The sequence below is a fragment of the Drosophila hydei genome, unplaced genomic scaffold (genome assembly GCF_003285905.1).
Source record: "Drosophila hydei strain 15085-1641.00,03,60 unplaced genomic scaffold, DhydRS2 tig00000172-arrow-pilon, whole genome shotgun sequence".
In the NCBI taxonomy this organism is placed as follows: domain Eukaryota; kingdom Metazoa; phylum Arthropoda; class Insecta; order Diptera; family Drosophilidae; genus Drosophila; species Drosophila hydei.
The window spans coordinates 3,826,944-3,846,681 of record NW_022045682.1 but is presented as its reverse complement, the minus strand read 5'-3'; the positions used below and the strand labels follow the sequence as shown (position 1 = coordinate 3,846,681).

The following is a 19,738-nucleotide window of genomic DNA, read 5'->3' as shown; positions in this document are numbered from 1 at the left end:
CCATAGAATAATCCATGTAAATAATCCTACTTAGGAACTTGTAAGATTACAAAAATAATAGCATAGAGACCAAACATGGATGATACTATTTTCTATATTTATATTTTAGAACTTTAAGCTATAAATGAAATAAAATTTTAAAAATATTTAGTATGATTTGCAATTTTATATAAAAAAAGTTTACATCTGTCAAATGTGTGAAAATATTTTTTAAAAATGTTCAGTAATTATAAATCTTGTATTCGGATAAAATAATTCAGAAATTGATTATTCCTTCACTTAAATCTGATAAAAAAATAATTATATTTATTTTCATAACTTTGAATTATAAACTCGTCTTCCAGTAATTATGAATATTTAAGCTTTCCTATAAAAATCTCGTAATGCTCTTCTCTTCAAATTTAGCCATAGTCATATAATGCCTCCATAAATATATATATGCTTATAAACTTACTTAACTTAGTGTATGTGCTCATAAATATGTCAATGGCACTTGGAAAAAATACCGTTAGCACCTTCGAGAGTAGAAGACGTCTAAGAGGCGAACACATTGCCGACATAACTTACCCATAACATGGAGCCAAGTCTCGCTGGCTAAAGTTTTATTATTTTTTATCGAAGCACAACGAAGATAGAGTGTCGCTATCCGTGGGGTGGTAAGAAAGGACAGAGGGTGGCTGTGTGTGGGTGGGTGAATGAGAGGGTCATAATCCGCAGTCAGTTGACTGGCACCGCAGGCACCCACAAGTAACACTTTAAAGTCAATAACTGGAAGGGAGTGAATGCAGAGCAAATCATTTGCATGGGTTCCACTTCTCAAAGCGGGCCTGAGTTAAGAGGGATCAGGGAACACACGCACACACAAGAATTGCCTAGGGCAACCGAAACCAAATGATAAAACGCTGTTGCTCTGAAGAAAACCAATAACAGACATTCGAAGCGGCCAAGTTTAAGATGTATCCAATCGAGGAATGGGGCAAGACAAAAAAAGTATTTTTAGCTTGTGGCAAATGCAAATTGTCTATTTTTATTTTCTGCTGAACTTCTCATCAATGCCAAAATGAAATGCAGTTTGCATAGTTTCAAAAGCTCAAATTTGAAAAGTTTAAACGGAGTCTAACCCACGCCTCACAAATGCGTCACGCCTATTGAAATATATATATGTATATATATATATTTATATTCAACATATAGAGATTACAATGCGGGCGCCAACATTTCCGGCGTGCAATAGATAAATAAATTACCTCAGCTAATTACGCTGAGATTTGTTGCGATGCAAATTCCATAAATCACATTCGATTTCAGTTCGCCAATAAAAATATATCGAGTTAGGCATTAGGTAAAAAAAATATTTAAATAAAAAAAATATTTAAAATAAAAAAAATAGTTTAGAGTATTTTAAATTCAAAAAAATTAAAATGTTTTAAATATAAAAATACTACAATTTTTTTTGTTTAACGATACTTATTTTGTATGATTCTATATAAATATTTTAATAGGCTTTTGCTAATATTTAAAGAAATGTATAAGCGTAGTAAAAATAATACTTTGGAAAAACAATAAAAAATTTCTTATATTTATAATTAAAATTGAATATAAAACAGTTTTATTTCTTAGCATTTTATTAACAGTTTTAGAAAAACTTATACAAAAATTTAAAATACAAACTTTTTATTATATAATCCAAAATTAAAAAAAAAAAGAGTTTTGAACTTTTTAATAATTATCAAGAGCTTGAATGAGCTTATATATATTATGTTTTATTTAAAAAATATATAAACAAGCTTAATTTATATCAAAATTAAAAATAAAAATTTTAAATAAATTGTTTTAATTCGTGATATAGGTCCATAGGTAACATGAATGTCATACGACTAGTGTCAATATTCATATTAAATTGAGTTAATACTTAAATGGCGAATTGCATAAGATTTGGTATTCAGGAACGCCATGGTTCGCCCGCCTTATCACCCAAGCGAATGCAAATATTTGTAGCCTATTTAGCGGCTGTCCGCTGTTGAAATGTCGAGACACCCACGTTGGCGCGTGGGATTAGTGTTGATTTTGTTCATATGTGAGTTTTATTCGTTTTATCTTAAGCGTGTTATAGGTTTAATTAAACTCGTTGAGTTGACACTTATTCGACAGGTATTTTGATTTGACTGTTACGGAGATTTCAATGTGGATGACAGCCGTCCCCCCTCTACAATTTTTATCATATTTATTTTTTGATACTACAATTTTTGGATCGTTAATTCGGACCTTATTTGGACATAGGTACAAAATGTTGTGCAACAATTTTGAGTTGGAATTTTTTTTTTGGTTTCTTCTGTAAAAACCCGTCGAACGAGTGCGACGGTAGTGGATCGAAAAAAAATATATAACGATCATTTAAAAAATAAGAATGGTTTCTGATACTCAATCCACGTCATCAGAGCCACGTGGAGGAACATATTCTGGTACGAGATCCTGTTCCGCAGTCTCCTCCACCGGCTCCGGCGGGAGCGGATCGCCCATAATGATCTCTTCAGCCAATTGGTACAGCTCAAGTATGTTCTATATAAGATTTTTTTTATAAAAAGAGAGAGAGTAAACAGAGAATATTTAAAAGTATGTAGATACATTGTACTCTGTTGAGTGTGTACAGAGTAAAGTAGAGAGTATGTAGAGAGTATGTAGAGAGTATGTAGAGAGTATGTAGAGAGTATGTAAAGGGTATGTAAAGAGTATGTAGAGAGTATGTAGAGAGTATGTAGAGAGTATGTAAAGGATATGTAAAGAGTATGTAGAGAGTATGTAGAGAGTATGTAGAGTGTGTACAGAGTAAAGTAGAGAGTATGCAGTTTATAGAGAGTTTATAGATAATATATAGTTAGATAAACTTTTCCTATTCCTTACCTTAGCATTACGCAGTGCCACAATTTTTGCGTCCTCATAACGCAACTGATCGTATTGCTGCTTAGATATGAGCAATCCTCGATTGAACTCGTCCTCCATCTCTTGCTGTAACACCTCGGCATATTGTTCCTTTGCAACCGTCAAGCTGATTAAACTCTCACTCTTGATGGATTCCTCAGTCACATCGGAGGCATCGTCCAAGTATTTGCTTTGAATGGCGCCGGGATAATCGCCAAAGCTTCCCGACGCGTCATGCGGTATTTCGATGATGCTAGCGGCTGGCTCTTCCACTAAGAAGCCTTCCCCATCGCTGATCGCTGCCACCGCTGTTCCATGGTCCTTCTTATCCACATCCAACTGATAGCGTATCCGCAGCTCTGTTTCCCGGAATTTTTGGCTGCAAATAGCACAATTCTTAATAATAAAGTGCTTCAAGCACTTTGCTGCACTTACCGGGCGCGAACTATGTTGAGTATATCCTTTGGATCCGATGAGAATGGCTTGGGCACACGCAGCGAACGTTCCTTCATTTTGGCTCGCTCGTTTTCCAAGAACTCCTTCAAATTCTGTTCGCAATCACGCCAGTCCTCGTTGTCAATGCTGTTGGAGTAGAGAAAAAGAATTGCAATTTCTATTTAAATTTTGATTTATATAGTTAGAATTTTCTTTTGAATTTTCTTTTACTAAGTAATTTTCTTATACTTTCAAATAATGGCAAATTAATTACTTTTTTTCTCAAATTGATTTTAACCGAATTTCATATATCCTAACCGATTAGTATGTGGGCGTGGTAATTAGATAGACTGAGATATTTGCACTCTTTTTATATGTAAATAATAATTCATATAGTTCTTACCTAACACATTTCATTAACGAACTACAAATTTTACAATATCAAAAAAAAATAGATAAAAAATTATAAATGTATTCTTCATATATGAACTTTAGAGCAAATGTTACTGTGCCATAGTATTATATAAATCTGATCTATAAAGTGTTGTCTGAGTTGCATTTACATTTCATGAGATAATATTTATGAGCTATGCCTTTATCTAATGAAATACTTTTTAAAACTCTGCTTTCTAGATACAGACATATTTGCTAAGCTATTTAAGGGTAGGGTATTTAACTGCTCAACTGCTCAACTGTTCAACTACTTTATAGATAGAACTCTATTCTAGTAAATTTAAAGTTCATCAATGTTGTTCTTTCTCAACTCAAACTTTCACTTTTTCCGCCTACCACAACAGCTAATGGCTTAAAGGCTTAGAGAGGCGTGTCAGCCAGCACACCTTGGTGTAATCCTAAAATATTTCTTTAATATTGTTGTATTACACATTTACTTAGCCAGTTTGTTGCGTTGCTATCGAATAACTTTTAATTAGCCGAAGCCAAGCTCGTTTGATATTCTTTCATTTGCTTACCGCAGCAGGTCCATGCCTCGCTCGGCATCCTCCACTCTGTACTGCTCGACGAGGAGCTTCTGTTGGCGCTGTCGCTCGTGCTTCTTGGCCAGCAACTCGGCTTCCTGTGCCGCATGCTGCAGTCTCTCACGCTCCCACTTGACGCCTTGCACCTTCAAGCGTTCCGCATTCTTTTCTCGACTCGTTTTCAGCTGAGGAAACATTTGAAATAGAGCTTAAGATATGCGATTCTCGATGGCTTCCCCATTGTTTGATACCTTCGCGCGTTCCCTTTGTATCTCAGCGTTGGCATCTTTGTTGACCATAAAGATGGGATCGTCTGCCAGTTCCACTGGTATTATATCCGATTTGCCTTCGATAATAAGCATGCGCTCACGCTCCACCTCTCTTAACTAAGGAAATTATACAACATTTAATGAGTTATTAATAAAATATGAAAATATTCAGTATTGCAGAATATTAATTTACAAATATTAATATATGAACTATATATTCCTATAATCTAATTAATTTTAGGCATGTTTAAAAATCATCTAATTTCTTTGGACCTGTCCTTGCAAGTGTTTCCAGTTTATATCTATGAGCTTTTACCTTCAAAACTGACACCTGCAAGTGCGCAATGCAGAAAAATAAATATAATACTCGAAGAGCTACTCCGATTACGTCCCCAAATATCTGCAACTCTCCTCGTAAATCAGAGACAAAACAAATTTAAGTGGGCATTTCCGAGTTTTGAAGCACTTTTTCAGCTGCTGCTGCTGGCAATGGCAATTGCTAGGCTGTGATACCCTGGAAATGGGTGTGTATATTGAGAGACATTAAATATAAACCTGATCAAAAATCTTAAAGAAAATACATTTTTATTGCCTTTTGAGCTTAACTTCAATAATTGTTTGAAAAAAAAATAATTTAAAAAAAGTTGTAAATAAAAAGAAGTCATAATATGCTAGACTTATGATATTCCTTTGTCGTGCTTACCCCACACTAGAGCAGTCTTGCCTCGTCTATTGTTGCCACTGTTGCTCGCATGTCTCGCATGCATAAGCCAAGTCGCTGGTGCCTATCGCGATGGTCTAATTTTTTATGATTTTGACGGCTTGGATTTGCCATTTTCATGTCGAGGGCTCATTGAATTCAATTCAAAGAGAGAAGCGAGTAGCAGCAGCAGCAGCAGCAGCTGAACCAGGCGCGACATTTGTTATTGAAAACTTTTCTTTTTGTTGCCTCCGCCGCTTGGCGCACGCAACTGCCTGCAAGAAATCCCTTTTTGTTGCAAAGTAATCGCAGTTCATAAAAACGGACTACGTGACAAATTTTCGAGGGTCCACAAATTTTTGAGAATCCCCTAAAAATTCAATTAGACGTCTTCCAAATTGGACACATTTGTGTGGCTAAGTTTGAATACCCTGTAGTTAGTTCAAATTGTCTGCGAGTAAAAGTGAAGCAGCTGAGCAAGTTTTCATAAAGAAAACTATCTCTTGGGTATCCTCTGTATTTGAGATATATTTCATACAGCTTTTCAGCTGCAAGCTAAGCTTTTTTTAGTTGTCTCTAATCAGTCTCTAATGTCTAATATAATGATATATTCTCAAAATTTAAAAAACGATAAATATCGATTTGATTTTTAAGCCTTAGTCAATTACAGATACAGATACATTTGATGTGCTTTATATAATCCTATTTCAATAGATATTTCCATTTTCTTTATAGCGATTAGTATCGATAGTTTATAGCAGTTTTAAGTATACGTAAAAGAAAATCGATTTACATACTTGGTCTATCGAACACACATAAATAGGCTCTAAGTTCTTTAAAAATATGAGATGTGTGTGATATACAAAAATCCATATATAAAGATATGTATTTGTATTCATAATTGATTATCAAATTTCGATAAGTTCTATTAAATGTCATGCCGATTAAAATCGATACCTGACTTGTCTATTGCTGTACATAGGGTATGCGCCAGTCGGTCTACTTACCTCACGCGCTCGAATCCGGGCGAGTAGCTGTTTGCGGTAATCCGCGTCGATGCGTTCACGCAGCTGCTTCATGTAGTCGCGGTCGGTCAGCTTCACCACGTTTGTGCCCATGAGGCGCTCCAGCCGGGCGCTGATGCGCGGCAAATTGAAACTGAGAAGAAGAGAGAACTCACTTAGTTAATCAGACTGACAAATGTGACTCAATCATTGTCTAAGCCTTGCCCTGGAGTTAATTACTGAGCAAAAGGTTTACACAGTTAATGCTCATAAAAAATTTACAGCTTTTTGTGGGATTTTATTTATTTTCTTTTTTTTTTGGGTTTTTCTCTCGTTTTTCACCTGTGTCACGAATGCGCCGCGTTTTCGCGCTTGTAACTCTTGGTAACGAATGAGGTCGGCCACATATTTGGTTTCTATAGAGCTTCTAGTTCTTTGCTATTTTTCGGCTTTTAGTTTGGCTTTTTTGCTTTGCTTTGCTTTTTATTTTGGTTGCCAAACACCCAAAAAAAAAAAAAAAGAAAACTGGCACCAAGAAGTCAACGCCACCTGATTATACCTTCCTCAAGCCCGAACTTATAAATGTGAAAATTTGTCTATGCATGAAACTCTACAGAAGGTTTCTCTATACTCTATTCGCCTTGAATCTTCTTTATACTAATAAACATATTTAAATACTTAGAATTAATTATTATATATATATATATATATATATATATATATATATAGATATATATAATATATATATGGAAATTAATTTGCATTTCTCTCTGTCTTTCCCTTTCCCTTTCCCTTTCCCTTTCCCTCTCTCTCTCTCTTTCTCTCTCTCTCTCTCTCTCTCTCTCTCTCTCTCTCTCTCTCTGGATTTTTATTTTCTTGTTTTCCATATATCTGTCTATAATTTCTTATCTATCTTATCTCTTTCTGTATTGAATGAATTCTCTCGCTGTCACTATCTATTTTTATATATCCTAAATCGCTTCCTCTATTTAATCTGTTTCGTACATATCTCTCTCCCTCTCTCTCTCTATTATTTTATTAGCCTGTTTGTACCATTTTTTCTCATTCTTATTTTCATTCTATTCCATTCTATCTTTAAGTCTTTCTCTCTCTTTCTCTGTTTTACTTTATTTCTCTCTCTTTTTCTCCCTCCCTTTATTTCTCTCTTATTTTTTAGCAAATCTTATTTATTCAGTGCATTTAAAATTCGACCACATTATTTCTATACTTCACATATCATTTTTTCCACATTTGCTGCTTTAAGGCATAGAAGCTCTCCCCCTACTATTGAGTGTAATTTCAACCAAGCAGAGGAGGGATCGGATGCAAAGAGGTAAGTCTATATTTATGACTACCTATACTATGGATGCATATTCAGTTGGGCCTTTTAGCAGACAGTCTAGTCGTTAAGCATTTTTCTTTTCTTTTTGACAGAACTCCATTTGATGTGTGTGCTCCACATATTTGGCGAGCTTTATATGGTAATACATATTGGAGCCATACATGCGATTTGTAGATATGCATATATAATGCAAACTAACATAAAAAAAACATTTCTTGACTTTTATAGTTAACTCTCTGGCAATTGCTAATGGCAATTAGTTTGGCTTTATCATGGGCTTATCCACATATTTGTTTATGTATATTAAATATGGTAAATATATCGCATATATATAGTATATATATACTATATCTATAAAGCCGCCAACTTTGTCTCATTTGCTGCACGAAACAAATTTAAGCTGACAGCAAGCCTTAATACGAAAGGACAGAGAAGCTTAGGTGTCTAGTCACTCAGAATAGAGCCAACTTCTGTGGCGAAATCATGCTAAATTACCTGATTGATATGGTCTGACGGCATGTCTGACAATAATCATGGCCTACACCACATATTGCCTGACTTCTGACTAAGTCTGCGGCTATAATACCAAATTTGAATTTGGTTTCACCTCTCGGTTTGGCTGGGTGCCAAAAAATAAATAGTTGTTAAACGGTTTTTGGCCTCAAATTAAGTTTTGATGTGGTTTTGGCCAGACTTAAATGAAGTTTTAATACGATTTATGAAGGTTAAATATACTGAATACTGCAAGGTAAAACTTGGTTTAAATATAAAAAAATTTAATATTTAATTAATTTAATTTAATTTTGATTAAGTATTTTGATGAGCAATAATTTTTATAATTTTTATAAATTTATTTAATAAATGTTTTAAATTTTTTAATGAACAACTATTTTAAGACTGTTTTCGAATTAATATATAAAATTATTTTGAACTAATTTTAGAAATAAGAAAAATTATTAAATATATATTATATTCTACGTATATTTTTTTATATAAACAATTTTATAATAAGCAATAAAATAATAAAAAAAAGCCCATCTTCAAAGCTTATATAAGTTCAAAAATATTTATAAGTATTTAAATTTCAATTTCAATTTTTATATGAATATAAATTTCTGAACACTGACTAGGAGCCAGAAACTTTGACATCTATTTGTAATAGCCTACCGATGTAAGCTCTCATTATTTTATATTTTATCTATACTTTTGCAATTAACATTTTATGAACAAAAGCCCAGCTATTTTATTGGATAGTTTCGTATGGGTTTACATGTGCGTAGACTTTTATCGCGTTTCTCTTCAGCCCAATCTCGGGTCTCCTCACGCCCTCACATAAAGTACGCCCACAGCAAGGTCTGACCTATAAGCTTCGCCTATGCATCTGGCATTAAAGACACTGTAATAACCCAAAGCGTGCCGCTTATAAATCACGGCCCACCTGTATGTGCGTGACAGGAACGGATGCAGCCTGAATAGCTGCAATGTCAAGGACAGGGGAAAGAGGATGAAGCCACGAAGGAACGAAGGTAATAAAAAGATTGTCGACATATCCTGAACTCATTCCGGGCAGGAAATTTGACTATCATACAAGTGCTTCCTTTTCCTTTCCGTTACAATTCTTTGTTTTAGTTGGAATACCCTAGCAATTGTGTGGTTTATGCAGGGCATATTGGGATTGTATTGTGCGAGTTATCAAATTTCCATACTTAAAAAATGTTGAATGCGTCTAAAGTAATGCCTCGATTATAGACTTCAAATTACTAATATACCCTAATATACTGCAAGCTCAGATTTAAAATCGATAAATATCGATTTCTTTTTATATGAGCAGAAGACAGGTGAGAATAAAAATTTTGCCATATTATATAGGAAATCGTGAGTAATCCTGGTTTTCCAAAGTCAATAATTTGAAATCGATAAATATCGACTTTTTTTAAGGGCTATCTCTGAGACTGTATGAGCTAAAGACAGGTGAGGGTCAAAATTGTGTCTTATTATATAGGAAATCATGATTAATTCTGTCTACATGAACTCAATAATTTGAAATCGATAAATATCGACTTCTTTTTGAGGCATATACCTGAGACTGTATGAGGTGAAGACAGGAGAGAATCAAATGACGTCTTATTATATAGTAAAAAATTTTTAATAATTTTAAATCGATAAATATCGACTTTTTTAAGCATTTTTTATTTTTTTATGTTATATACATAAGCGTGGCACCTAGCTTCAGTTATTTGGTACACTTTCTGTGAATAAAGGTAAATCTAAGTACAGGGCATTTTCCAGTTGAGCATAGCCCCTTTTCAGCCCTATCGTTTGCTTTCTTATTGCAATTATTTAGCACACACTTCGAATGGCGGTGCCTAACAACACATGACATGACAGATTGCCATAGATAGTTGTGAGAGTAGGGAGGTTGGCTCAAGGCATTTCTACTTATATTTATGCATGTAGAGGTTGACTTGACACCAAAAAACAACAGCAACAACAACAAGAACTATAGAGTTCGATTGGAATTTCATTACCAATGTCAATTGTGATGTAACACGTAGCAGACAGTCGACAGTGGCGAGTCCAGAGTCGAGAGACGCCAGGTGAAACTAGGTGTAGAGCACGCAGACAACACTTAACTTGAAGCTCTCTTCCTCTCTATCTCTAGCTGTCTCTCTCTGTCACTCTCCCGTTAGCTATATTGAAAATTGATTGAATTGAACTTTGATGGCTTTCAGCGAAAGTCGCGTCGAGATTCAGTGGGGAGTTAAGACATCAAAGCCAAGACATTGTTGTTGCCACCAAGCATACGAGACATTGTTGTATCTGTTTCGCTTCCGCGATGTTGTTGTGCCCATAATCTCCCACACAGAAATGAAACGAATTTAAGTAACTATTCACACATTCAAGTTTCGATTTCCAAATCAAGAAATAGCTAAAAATAGTTTGATAGATGAGTGCGAACGTTTCTCATATTTCCACTTTCAACTTGATACGAGACAGCAAAAATTCTTCAGAAATTGTTGAGGATAAAAATAATAGAAAATGTGAGACAAACATTAAATCAAATATAAAGAGTTTTTTCTGTATATACGAGAATAGTCTGTAGAGGGAGTAGCCTGTAGAGAGAGTAGCCTGTAGAGAGAGTAGCCTTTAGAGGGTGTATATAAATAATTCGTACTTCAGTTAAGTAATTTAATTTATATTTATCGCTTTCACACATATCTTTGCTTTTCTTAACATTTACTTCCATACGACTTTCCCATTAAGATGCCAAATATGTTCAGCTTCTGTTTCCCTTGCTCCATCTCCCTCTCCCTCTCGCTCACTTTCACCATATGCAAGCAGGCTGTCAACATAATTTCTAATTGATTTTATTTATGACTCAATTAGCGCGCTACTCTCGAGTCAGACGATATTAGTTTACAGCGAAAGTTCTGCCAGTTAAGCTAATTGAAAGACACAAGTCGAGGAACTACTCTCTGAAGCTAGCCGTGGGCCTCGACGCCTCGAACTATGCAGCGTTAATTAATGCGAGAGACGTGCATAAATTGTCAAGCACTTGACTTTTATGTCTTTCCTCGACTCGCGACTCTTGCAGGGCACCGAAATGGATAATTGCAACACGTAGCCGAAGGGCAATAAATGCCACAAAATTTTGAAATGCATATGAAATGTGTTAGCAATGACTGGCTGATTGATTGATTGAGAGGCAAATAGTAGGCAATATGAACTATGAAATTTTATTTAAAAATTAGTTATGCATGAAATCGAAATTTATAAAATAATCAACTCAGAAAGACTGATTGACCTATTAATTGATTGACTGACTGATGGGCAATAATGAGCTTAAGTCAATTGAGACTGAAAGACAGGAACTCAAGTAGGCTTATAAATTAGAGTGTAGCAGCGGAGAATTGATCACATTTTTAGCTTAAAACTACTGATTGATCAACAATTTGCTTGACTGATTGATTGGGCAACGAAGAGTTCAAGCCAAAGGTGACTAACTGAATTTTATACAAAATCTTTAGAATGTGCGGTCTATTAGGGGTAAATGTAAAATCTAATCTACAGATTGATACTTAAATTGATTGATTGACTGATGAGCAATAAGATGTCCAATTGCTTACTGCACATAAATGAAATGTCTACCAAAATCATAAAAATTAATATTGTGTTTGACAAGCTGTGATTGACTGATGGATACTTCACACAGATTAAACAGTTGTAGTCTTGATATATAATTTTTCAGGAGACATTCAAAATTCCAAGTATATAAATATTTCAGACTTGACTGATTGACTGATTGGTTGATTAATGGTCAATAAACAGCTCAAATCAAAGAGTTCTGAACAGGCGAAAATAAGTTATGGGAAATTCAATGTACAACAAAAATCCACAAAGATTTGACTTTGACAAATATAGTTTTAATTTGCTTTTTTTTAAATTGAATCATGGAGATAAAATATATATATATATATATATATATATATATATATATAATTTTTAATTTATATATTCTTCATATATATATATATATATATATATATATATATGAAGAATATATAAATTAAAAATTATGAATTGTTTTTCCATGTGTAAACCTTGCTTTATCGTTTGTTTGGTACAACTTTGCAGACTACCCTCGTAATTTCAAAATAATATTCTTGACCTAATTTAAACTAAGTTTTATTTTATACTTAAAAGAAGTGTGCACTATACCAGCTTAATTTATATTATTAATTTAATAACTCAAAAATTCTATTTAAATTATGGAATTATGGCAAATGAATAAAAAAAGTTATACAAATGTGGACAACAAAAATCACCAATTCAAGTCGGATATTTTGTAGCTTCATTTAAGTAAATCTAATCACATTAAAATCGCTCTGTTACCTCTCTGGCGGCTCCAGCGTGCACTGCACGAAATCGACCAGGAAATCCTCCTCAATCTCCAGGGGCAGCGCATTTCTGGGCCTCAGTCGCTTGCCGCCCAACTTGACACGCTCCCAATTGGTCATGGAGTGCCGCCGCCTGGACTTGGGAACAGGTAAGAATACGCCCGTTTGCTTGGCTCAAAACCAAATGCAAATTCAAAGCGAACTGCGGCACTTGCAAGCGCCAAAGGCGACCGTCGAATGTGAGGCACAATGTCGGAGGATTCTTGTTTTGTTTCGCTAACGTTTTTTTGTGCTACTATTGTTGTAGTTGACACACACGCACACACACACCTGTCTGCCCCCACACACTCACACACATGTGACAACAGAAAGGGTCGAGTGCTGCGATTCACTTTAATGTGGCAGCGATTCGTGTTTCAGCTCGCCGCCTGTTACCGCCCAGTTCCAGTTCCAGCTCCAGCTCCAGCTCTTGGCCGAATGTGTGGGCGGGTCTCGCGGCATCGCATGTTGAGCTAAGCGTTTAATGCTTGCTTTAATGACATGACACCAATGTCAATATTATGACAAATACACAAACGTTTGCTTGTCAACAAGATCGCATTTTACACTGCACAAAAAACTATACCGATTAACCTCGCTAACTCTATGGTGTCAGTAAGATATTTACGAATGAGAAAAGCAAAGCGGAATGGAAAAATCGAATGCTCTCGAGAGCTAACTATTAGTTGTATAAGGAGAGCTTTTGCGCTTATGCTCAAGCATTTGCCAGTAAAACGTTTACGAATTAGCTGCACATGAGTGGAAAATTTGCTCTAGATCCAAAGCGAATAAGAAAACTAGCCTGAAACGCATATGAATTGACTTCTCTTCTCCTTCATTCGTTTCTGGAATAAGCCACATTATTTTTTGCAGTGCATTGATTGGCAATGCTTGAAAGGTTTTTCGCAGGTGACAACTCTACTTTTATAATCGTCTCGCAAATAAATATTGCCAACAATTTGCTCGAGTTTCCATTTTCAGTGCTTACTGCCAGATTTTTATAGCTATCATCGAGGCGGTTCACTATCTTTATAGCGAACGGGTTAAGTCACTCGTTTCGCTGCTGAAACCAGATAACTATTTGGCTTTATGGCCAGGTTTCATGCCAGACCGTCCTACAATAATTCCGTCTAATCGACTTTGAGCAAACACTGGCTTTCCCATGCTAACTCTGTGGCCATGCAGAAGGTATAGATATTATATATATTTATTTTTATATATGTTTATATTTTTCGCGTGCCTTGAGAATCATTTTGCTGCCAGCTAGAATTACAGCCTCAAAACCCGCCCACAACCGCAGGGTCTTTGTCCCAATGGGCACAAAAAACGTGTCCGCTGACACCTTCAGCCCAATAAATAATTCAAATTCACTTCATACCTCGCTTTTGTTAGTTTAGAGTGGGTATATTGCCTACGGCATTTGAATATCCAGTAAGATACCAGATAAGACAAATTCCTAAATTGATTTGTAGCTGAGCAAATCATATTTAAAGTTCAGGTTCAGACGATCTCAAAAAGATAAAGAAATGCCTCAAATGTAGCCGATCGAAATTTTAACAAAGATAATTCGCAAATCATATAAAAATTCAAGTTTTAAGTTTTGGAATGCAATTGGTATTACAGTTAAAAAGGCAATAGTAGTAAATGGAATATATACAAAAAAAAAATAGCTCAAGTAATATTTAGCCGAGTTATGGAATAGTTTCATATTGATTGATGACTTAATTAACCCAAGGCTTTCTATATCTAAAAAAAAAAATTATAATTAAATATCTAAAATATTTGAAAAATATATTCGAATATATTCGAAGATTTTTCTTAATTTTATTATTTTTCTAATTTTTATTATTATTATTAAAGATTAATATTTTTAAGAATTTTGAAAAATGAAATAAACTTAAATCAATACAAGAAAATATTAAAAAAAAATTAAGTTCAGTTAAAATTAAAATAAAAAAGTATATATAGACACGAAAGATGAGGCATTTAAATATGAACTGTGAACTGAGGAGGCAAACTGTAAGCCGTATAATTTTTCTAGCATTGCCAACACTATTTAAATACCCTTGCAGAATCTAGTTTACTTTGTTATTCAACACTGGCAGAGAGCATTCAAGAGGTCTCAGTGTAACGCGTTATTTTGTTTCACTTTGATTGCTCAGACTCTGTGGCAATAATATCAAATGCTACATCAAGGTTTCGTTTTCTTTTTCAATTTATTTTTGTTTTGCATCGGACAGCTTAGAGCAAACACCTTCACGGCGAACAAGCTCAAAGCAAAATGCAACCGAGTTGAGGACATTTTTAAGCTGACTGGGCGACGGTCTACTCAGGGTCAGGTTGCCTGCCTTGATTTATAGATTGCAGAAGTATATTTCTGAAGGAATTGACCACAAAAGCAATTTGTGGTTGCCGTAATAGTAGTTGAATGAATATTTCTAACTGAATTTCATTTGTTGTTTGCCGATTTTTGCTTGCGAGGAATTGTTTAGTGTGTCAAAAGCTCGCGGTTTGTGCAGCTGCTAAGCTTTATGCTAAGCTTTCTAGCTGCTTACACTGAAACATTTTCTGTAACTTTTGATATATTTGAATAGATTTAAAAATAATATATTTAACTGAAAGTGCGGAAAACTAAAAGTTAGTTATGTAACGCTTGTAAATATTATTAAAATATTTATATAGAATTTTAAAATAATTTAAAAAAACTTAAAAATTCTTTATATTTATATAACTGCTTCAGATCTTAGCATAAGTAATTTCTGAACTAAAAAATAAATTTATATTTTTCAATAAATAAATTTTTATTTCTCATCCATTTATATTCTTCTAGCTTTTACCTTTTAGAAAAGGCATCAAAATATTTACGATTTCAGACTTAAATATGAAGCGAAGTTTTCTAGCTCTAAGTCTCTGGACTAGTTAGAGAAATCAACTGAAGGAATAATAAAAGGCAAAATGATTTGTGTACATAAGAGCCCCCAAGGAGTGTATTATAACAGGTCTCTAGATCTCTAGACCATTGGAATAGAACGAGAGAGGTAGATATATATAGAAATTCAAAGAAAAATATACGAGCTAAATGTACATCTTAATGAAGTTATAAAGATATAATAGAACTAATTAATTAATGTAAATATAATTTAAATATATAAATAAAAATAGTTGAAAAAATATTCGAAACGTAAAACAGCAGTAGAACGACAGCTGTGAACTGAATCAACTTATTTAAGCCTTAAGTTATCCTACAAAAGTGAATAATTCCTTTTCACTCTGCTACGCTCTACTCATAGTTAAATAAATTGCTCTGATTTTTAGATATTCTTAAGCCTCTCTAAAGTTCTGTTCTGTCTTACATTACAATCTAAGACTTAAGTCTTACGTGCACTTGACCAGATCCTGCAGATCATCCTGGGTAAGAGCATATTCCGCATCCAAGACAGGGGATTTTCTCGGCTTGCGTCGTGTGCGATGCTTCCGTCTTGGCGCAGCCGAAGCACCGCCGACGCCTTTCAAGCTCATGGCCAGATTATCCGTGGACTGGAAGCTGGTTAGACCTCGACTCATGGTGGTTGCCACCACATCGGCCACGCTCTCGATGACACGTTCAGCCGGATATTTGGCTTTGCTTGGCCCACCGCCAGCGGCAGTTGCCTCATCCGCCTTCGTCCTCTCCGCATAGCTATCCCGCCGCCACGACGGAGTCAGAGTGCGTATCAGATTTTGAGTATCCGCATAGCCCTCGTAGTTGTAGCGCTTGCGTAGACTGAGACCGGAGAGGTATTCGAGCGTCTGCCAAACGTTCATCTTGTTCGAACCGTAGCGCGGCTCGGCGTCGACTGACCAACAATCGTTGCGTGCTATCCGCTGGGCGAGCAGCATCGTTACCGTGGCACATTTGTTGGCGCCCGCAGTCGGGGCGGGCAGCAGCCATTCGTTCGAATTGGAGCGCGCAACAGTGCCAGCTGTGAGTGGCATATGGATAACACGTTGTTTACGCCGGAGTTACGGGGTCACACACGTATCACACGTCAACGGCAATACCCTAGCCTAAAAGGCAAAGGGATATATTGCTAAGGTCACACAAGCACTATAAAATACCTCTGCTTTAGAGGAAACAGTGTATATTGGTGGGATGTAAATGCGTCTATCAGTTATCAAGGATAACACGTTGTTTGCAGCGGAATTGAGTTTATCCGTTATCCGTCTTGCTGCATGGATAACAAGTTTGTTGTATGTGATTAAAGCTTACAGGCCGGATCACGTATTAGATATTAGTTGCTATCCTCTTACCTCAAATTGAACGGGTATATTAGTACGCTGTTATACGTATAACAGTTGGCTCACGTCGAAATTGGAATCCCAGAGGAGTTTAGCTCACTTTTCGCTTACTATCCATACGTCAGTAATTTGTCTTTTGCTATCCGTTCGCCTATCCGTTCGCTCACTTCTGTTATCCGCATAAGTGCAAATTGCTATGGATATTTTGAAGCAAGTGTGCATACCCGAATATACCCTCGTTTTTATAGTTTTATGCCTCGACGAACGCAAATTGAAATGTAATTAAGTTTCTTTAAAAAACAAAGGGTAAACTTTGCTGCCCGTTGACGGGGTCAGGAGGCGCCTCTCGCGTGCGACGCCGCTGACGGCCGAACTTCGTTTGAGACCTGTAGCCAGAGCTGCCTAAACTGGAGCTGATGGCCCCCACCACTTAGGATGAGCAGCAGCAGCTGGCCCACAGTTGCGTGGCGCGTATCGTGTTTATTGTTTGCCATATGCAGTCGGGCGCGCAGTTGGGCTTGCTGTAGCCGCACCTCGCTCAGCTCAATTCGGTGCCATTAAAAATAATATCATTCTGATTGAGTGACGCTCCGCTTAAGTACTTTCTTTTCTATCCCGTACTGGGTACTGACACCATTTCCGCTTCATTTCCCTTTTATTTTCTATCGAACACGCAAAGTGTTTAGCCTACAATTGAAAGACCCCGACCCTAGCAGCCAAAGCTATTAGCGAAAAAGTGCTACGCAGCGATTGCTCTAATGTTGGGCCTTACACCTAGCAACACCTATGTGAGCCGCAGCTAATAACATTGAAATTTATTGTATTTTTTTATATTGAGAATTTGAGTTGGTTTGTAAATGTTTGTTTTCGGAATTTGGCTAAACTTTATAAGAATTCGAATAGAATCTTTTAGATATCTTATGCCAATTTAAGGTAGGAATCCGTAGGTTTATATAACTTTTGAAAATTTGATAGTTTAAAATATTTTTAAAATAAACTTGATTTTTGAGTTGTTCCAATACTGAACCAATTTTTAACTTTCCCAAATTCATAAAAATTAAGTTACAAGACAGTTATATAAGGTATAATTCTTGAACTTCGGGAGTTACTTAGCTTAGTTATATTTATTGAAACTTAAAAATAGTTCTCAACTATATTTAAAATAAGCTCAGCTGAGGCACTTGTTGTTTTCTGAAGTCTAAGCACAGCCTTGAGAGCACCGCTATAGCACTTGAGGCTGTCCACATGGAGCACACCAAGTGGTAATCGACCTATAAACAGAGCCTCAGACATTTTTACCAATTACTTGGCAAACTTTTGCTGACAGTCCGTCAATCAAGGCGCTTCGTTAGCATCGCGTGGCTGCAAGTGGTACATAAATCTCATGCCTTAAATATATATATATATATATATATATATATATATCAGTTGAACGAAAAGTCTTATCAATCGACTGATGCAATTGCCTGTTCGCATTGCTTGCAGCCGATTAAAGACACGTTCCCAACTTTAATTGGCACTTTGAATAAATAATTCAAGGCCTGCGACTCGTCATAGAGTAAATATTATGATATATGATGTAATTAGCATGCATATTAATCGGAATTGTTTCACTTAAGGGTTCCGACTTGACTTTGCTTATTTATTTTATAAAATTTATTGCATAAAATAAATGCAAATTTGTTAAATTTTTGGGAGAAAAAATAGTTGATAAACATAAATGGCACTCATCAATCAATCGTCAATCAGTCATTCATTTTGTTACAAATAGTAATTAAATTTAAAAATAACATTGATTATTGATCATTAGGTAGTCAATCAGTCAGTCAATCAAAGAGTCATTTATAGTTTATAAAGAGCGAATATTTGTTCATATCTCTCTCTACATTTCTCATCAATTAGAAAGTCAATCAATCATTCAATCATATAGAAATAAACTTTTTTTGAGCTAATAATATTTCTGCGAACTCCTTCTATCAGTTATTGCTTATAGAAAGACTATTGTTGAACAAAAAAGAATTAATTTAAACTTATTCAAGCAGTCAGTCAAGCAATCAATCAGTCAATCATTATATAGTCGAAGAACAGATGCTTAACAATATTGTAATGAAAGCTTTACTAAACGGTAGTTGATCTAAGCTCTTACAATTTGTGTTCCACGTCAATCAATCAATCAAACGTTATATACATAAGCTAGTAAAGTATTGCTGAACTGATATTATTTATTGATGGCAGTTCGACCCAGTGCAATGTGCAATTTTTATCAATCAGTCAGTCAATCAATCAACGCATATGTACATTTACATACACCTATATATAACACATAAGCTGGGAACTTTAATTGAATCAGAGTTCGTGTCAATGTTGCTTTAATCGCCGGCCACAAAGCGCAGCTGAGTCTAACCGCACGATAAACAAGGTGAGCCCTTATTCCGCATAATATTCACCCCCATCAAAATATTATAATAATATGAGCCATACTCACGCAACAACAACATCTGGATCCTCCCACCATTTTTTCTGCGTTGGCGCCAGCCGCAGACTCACCTGCCGCCAATGATTCTTGTGAACTACCTGATGTAACAAAAAATAATCGATTGGTTAATCGATTGGTCTAAAATGTTTGACGATTTTCCGACTTACCTTATACTTCTTGGGATCATAGGAATTCTGATCCTTGTCGGTAAAGACCAAACGCGCCATGTCCTTTGCCTCTATTTACACGTCTTCTAACTGATAAGTGTGTACCTATGTATATATCTATATATATGGAGATCTATATAATTGTGTACTTCTTACTCCAAACGTTTAACTTAAGATTTCATATATGACATATTTTTTAAGGGTGACCATGTTTAGATTTGAGTTTTGAGTTAA

General features: G+C 35.4%; 1 protein-coding gene across 2 annotated transcripts; it reads right to left on the bottom strand.

Annotated features, from left to right (window-relative positions):
• Window positions 1-2,061: 2,061 nt before the first annotated feature.
• LOC111595816 (apical junction molecule) lies at window positions 2,062-19,696 on the bottom strand. Of its 2 annotated transcripts, XM_023309721.2 has the most exons (8): window positions 19,505-19,696; window positions 19,347-19,435; window positions 6,308-6,458; window positions 4,583-4,717; window positions 4,326-4,516; window positions 3,355-3,501; window positions 2,902-3,298; window positions 2,062-2,559 (listed from the first exon to the last, which is right to left on the bottom strand). In XM_023309721.2, exons 1-8 carry the CDS (start codon window positions 19,562-19,564, stop codon window positions 2,422-2,424), a joined length of 1,308 nt encoding a protein of 435 aa, XP_023165489.1. In that variant the 5' UTR covers window positions 19,565-19,696; the 3' UTR covers window positions 2,062-2,421. The 2 variants fall into 2 exon arrangements, with proteins under 2 accessions (XP_023165489.1, XP_023165490.1); XM_023309722.2 differs by lacking the exons at window positions 4,326-4,516; window positions 4,583-4,717; window positions 6,308-6,458; window positions 19,347-19,435; window positions 19,505-19,696 and adding an exon at window positions 3,758-3,786.
• Window positions 19,697-19,738: the final 42 nt, after the last annotated feature.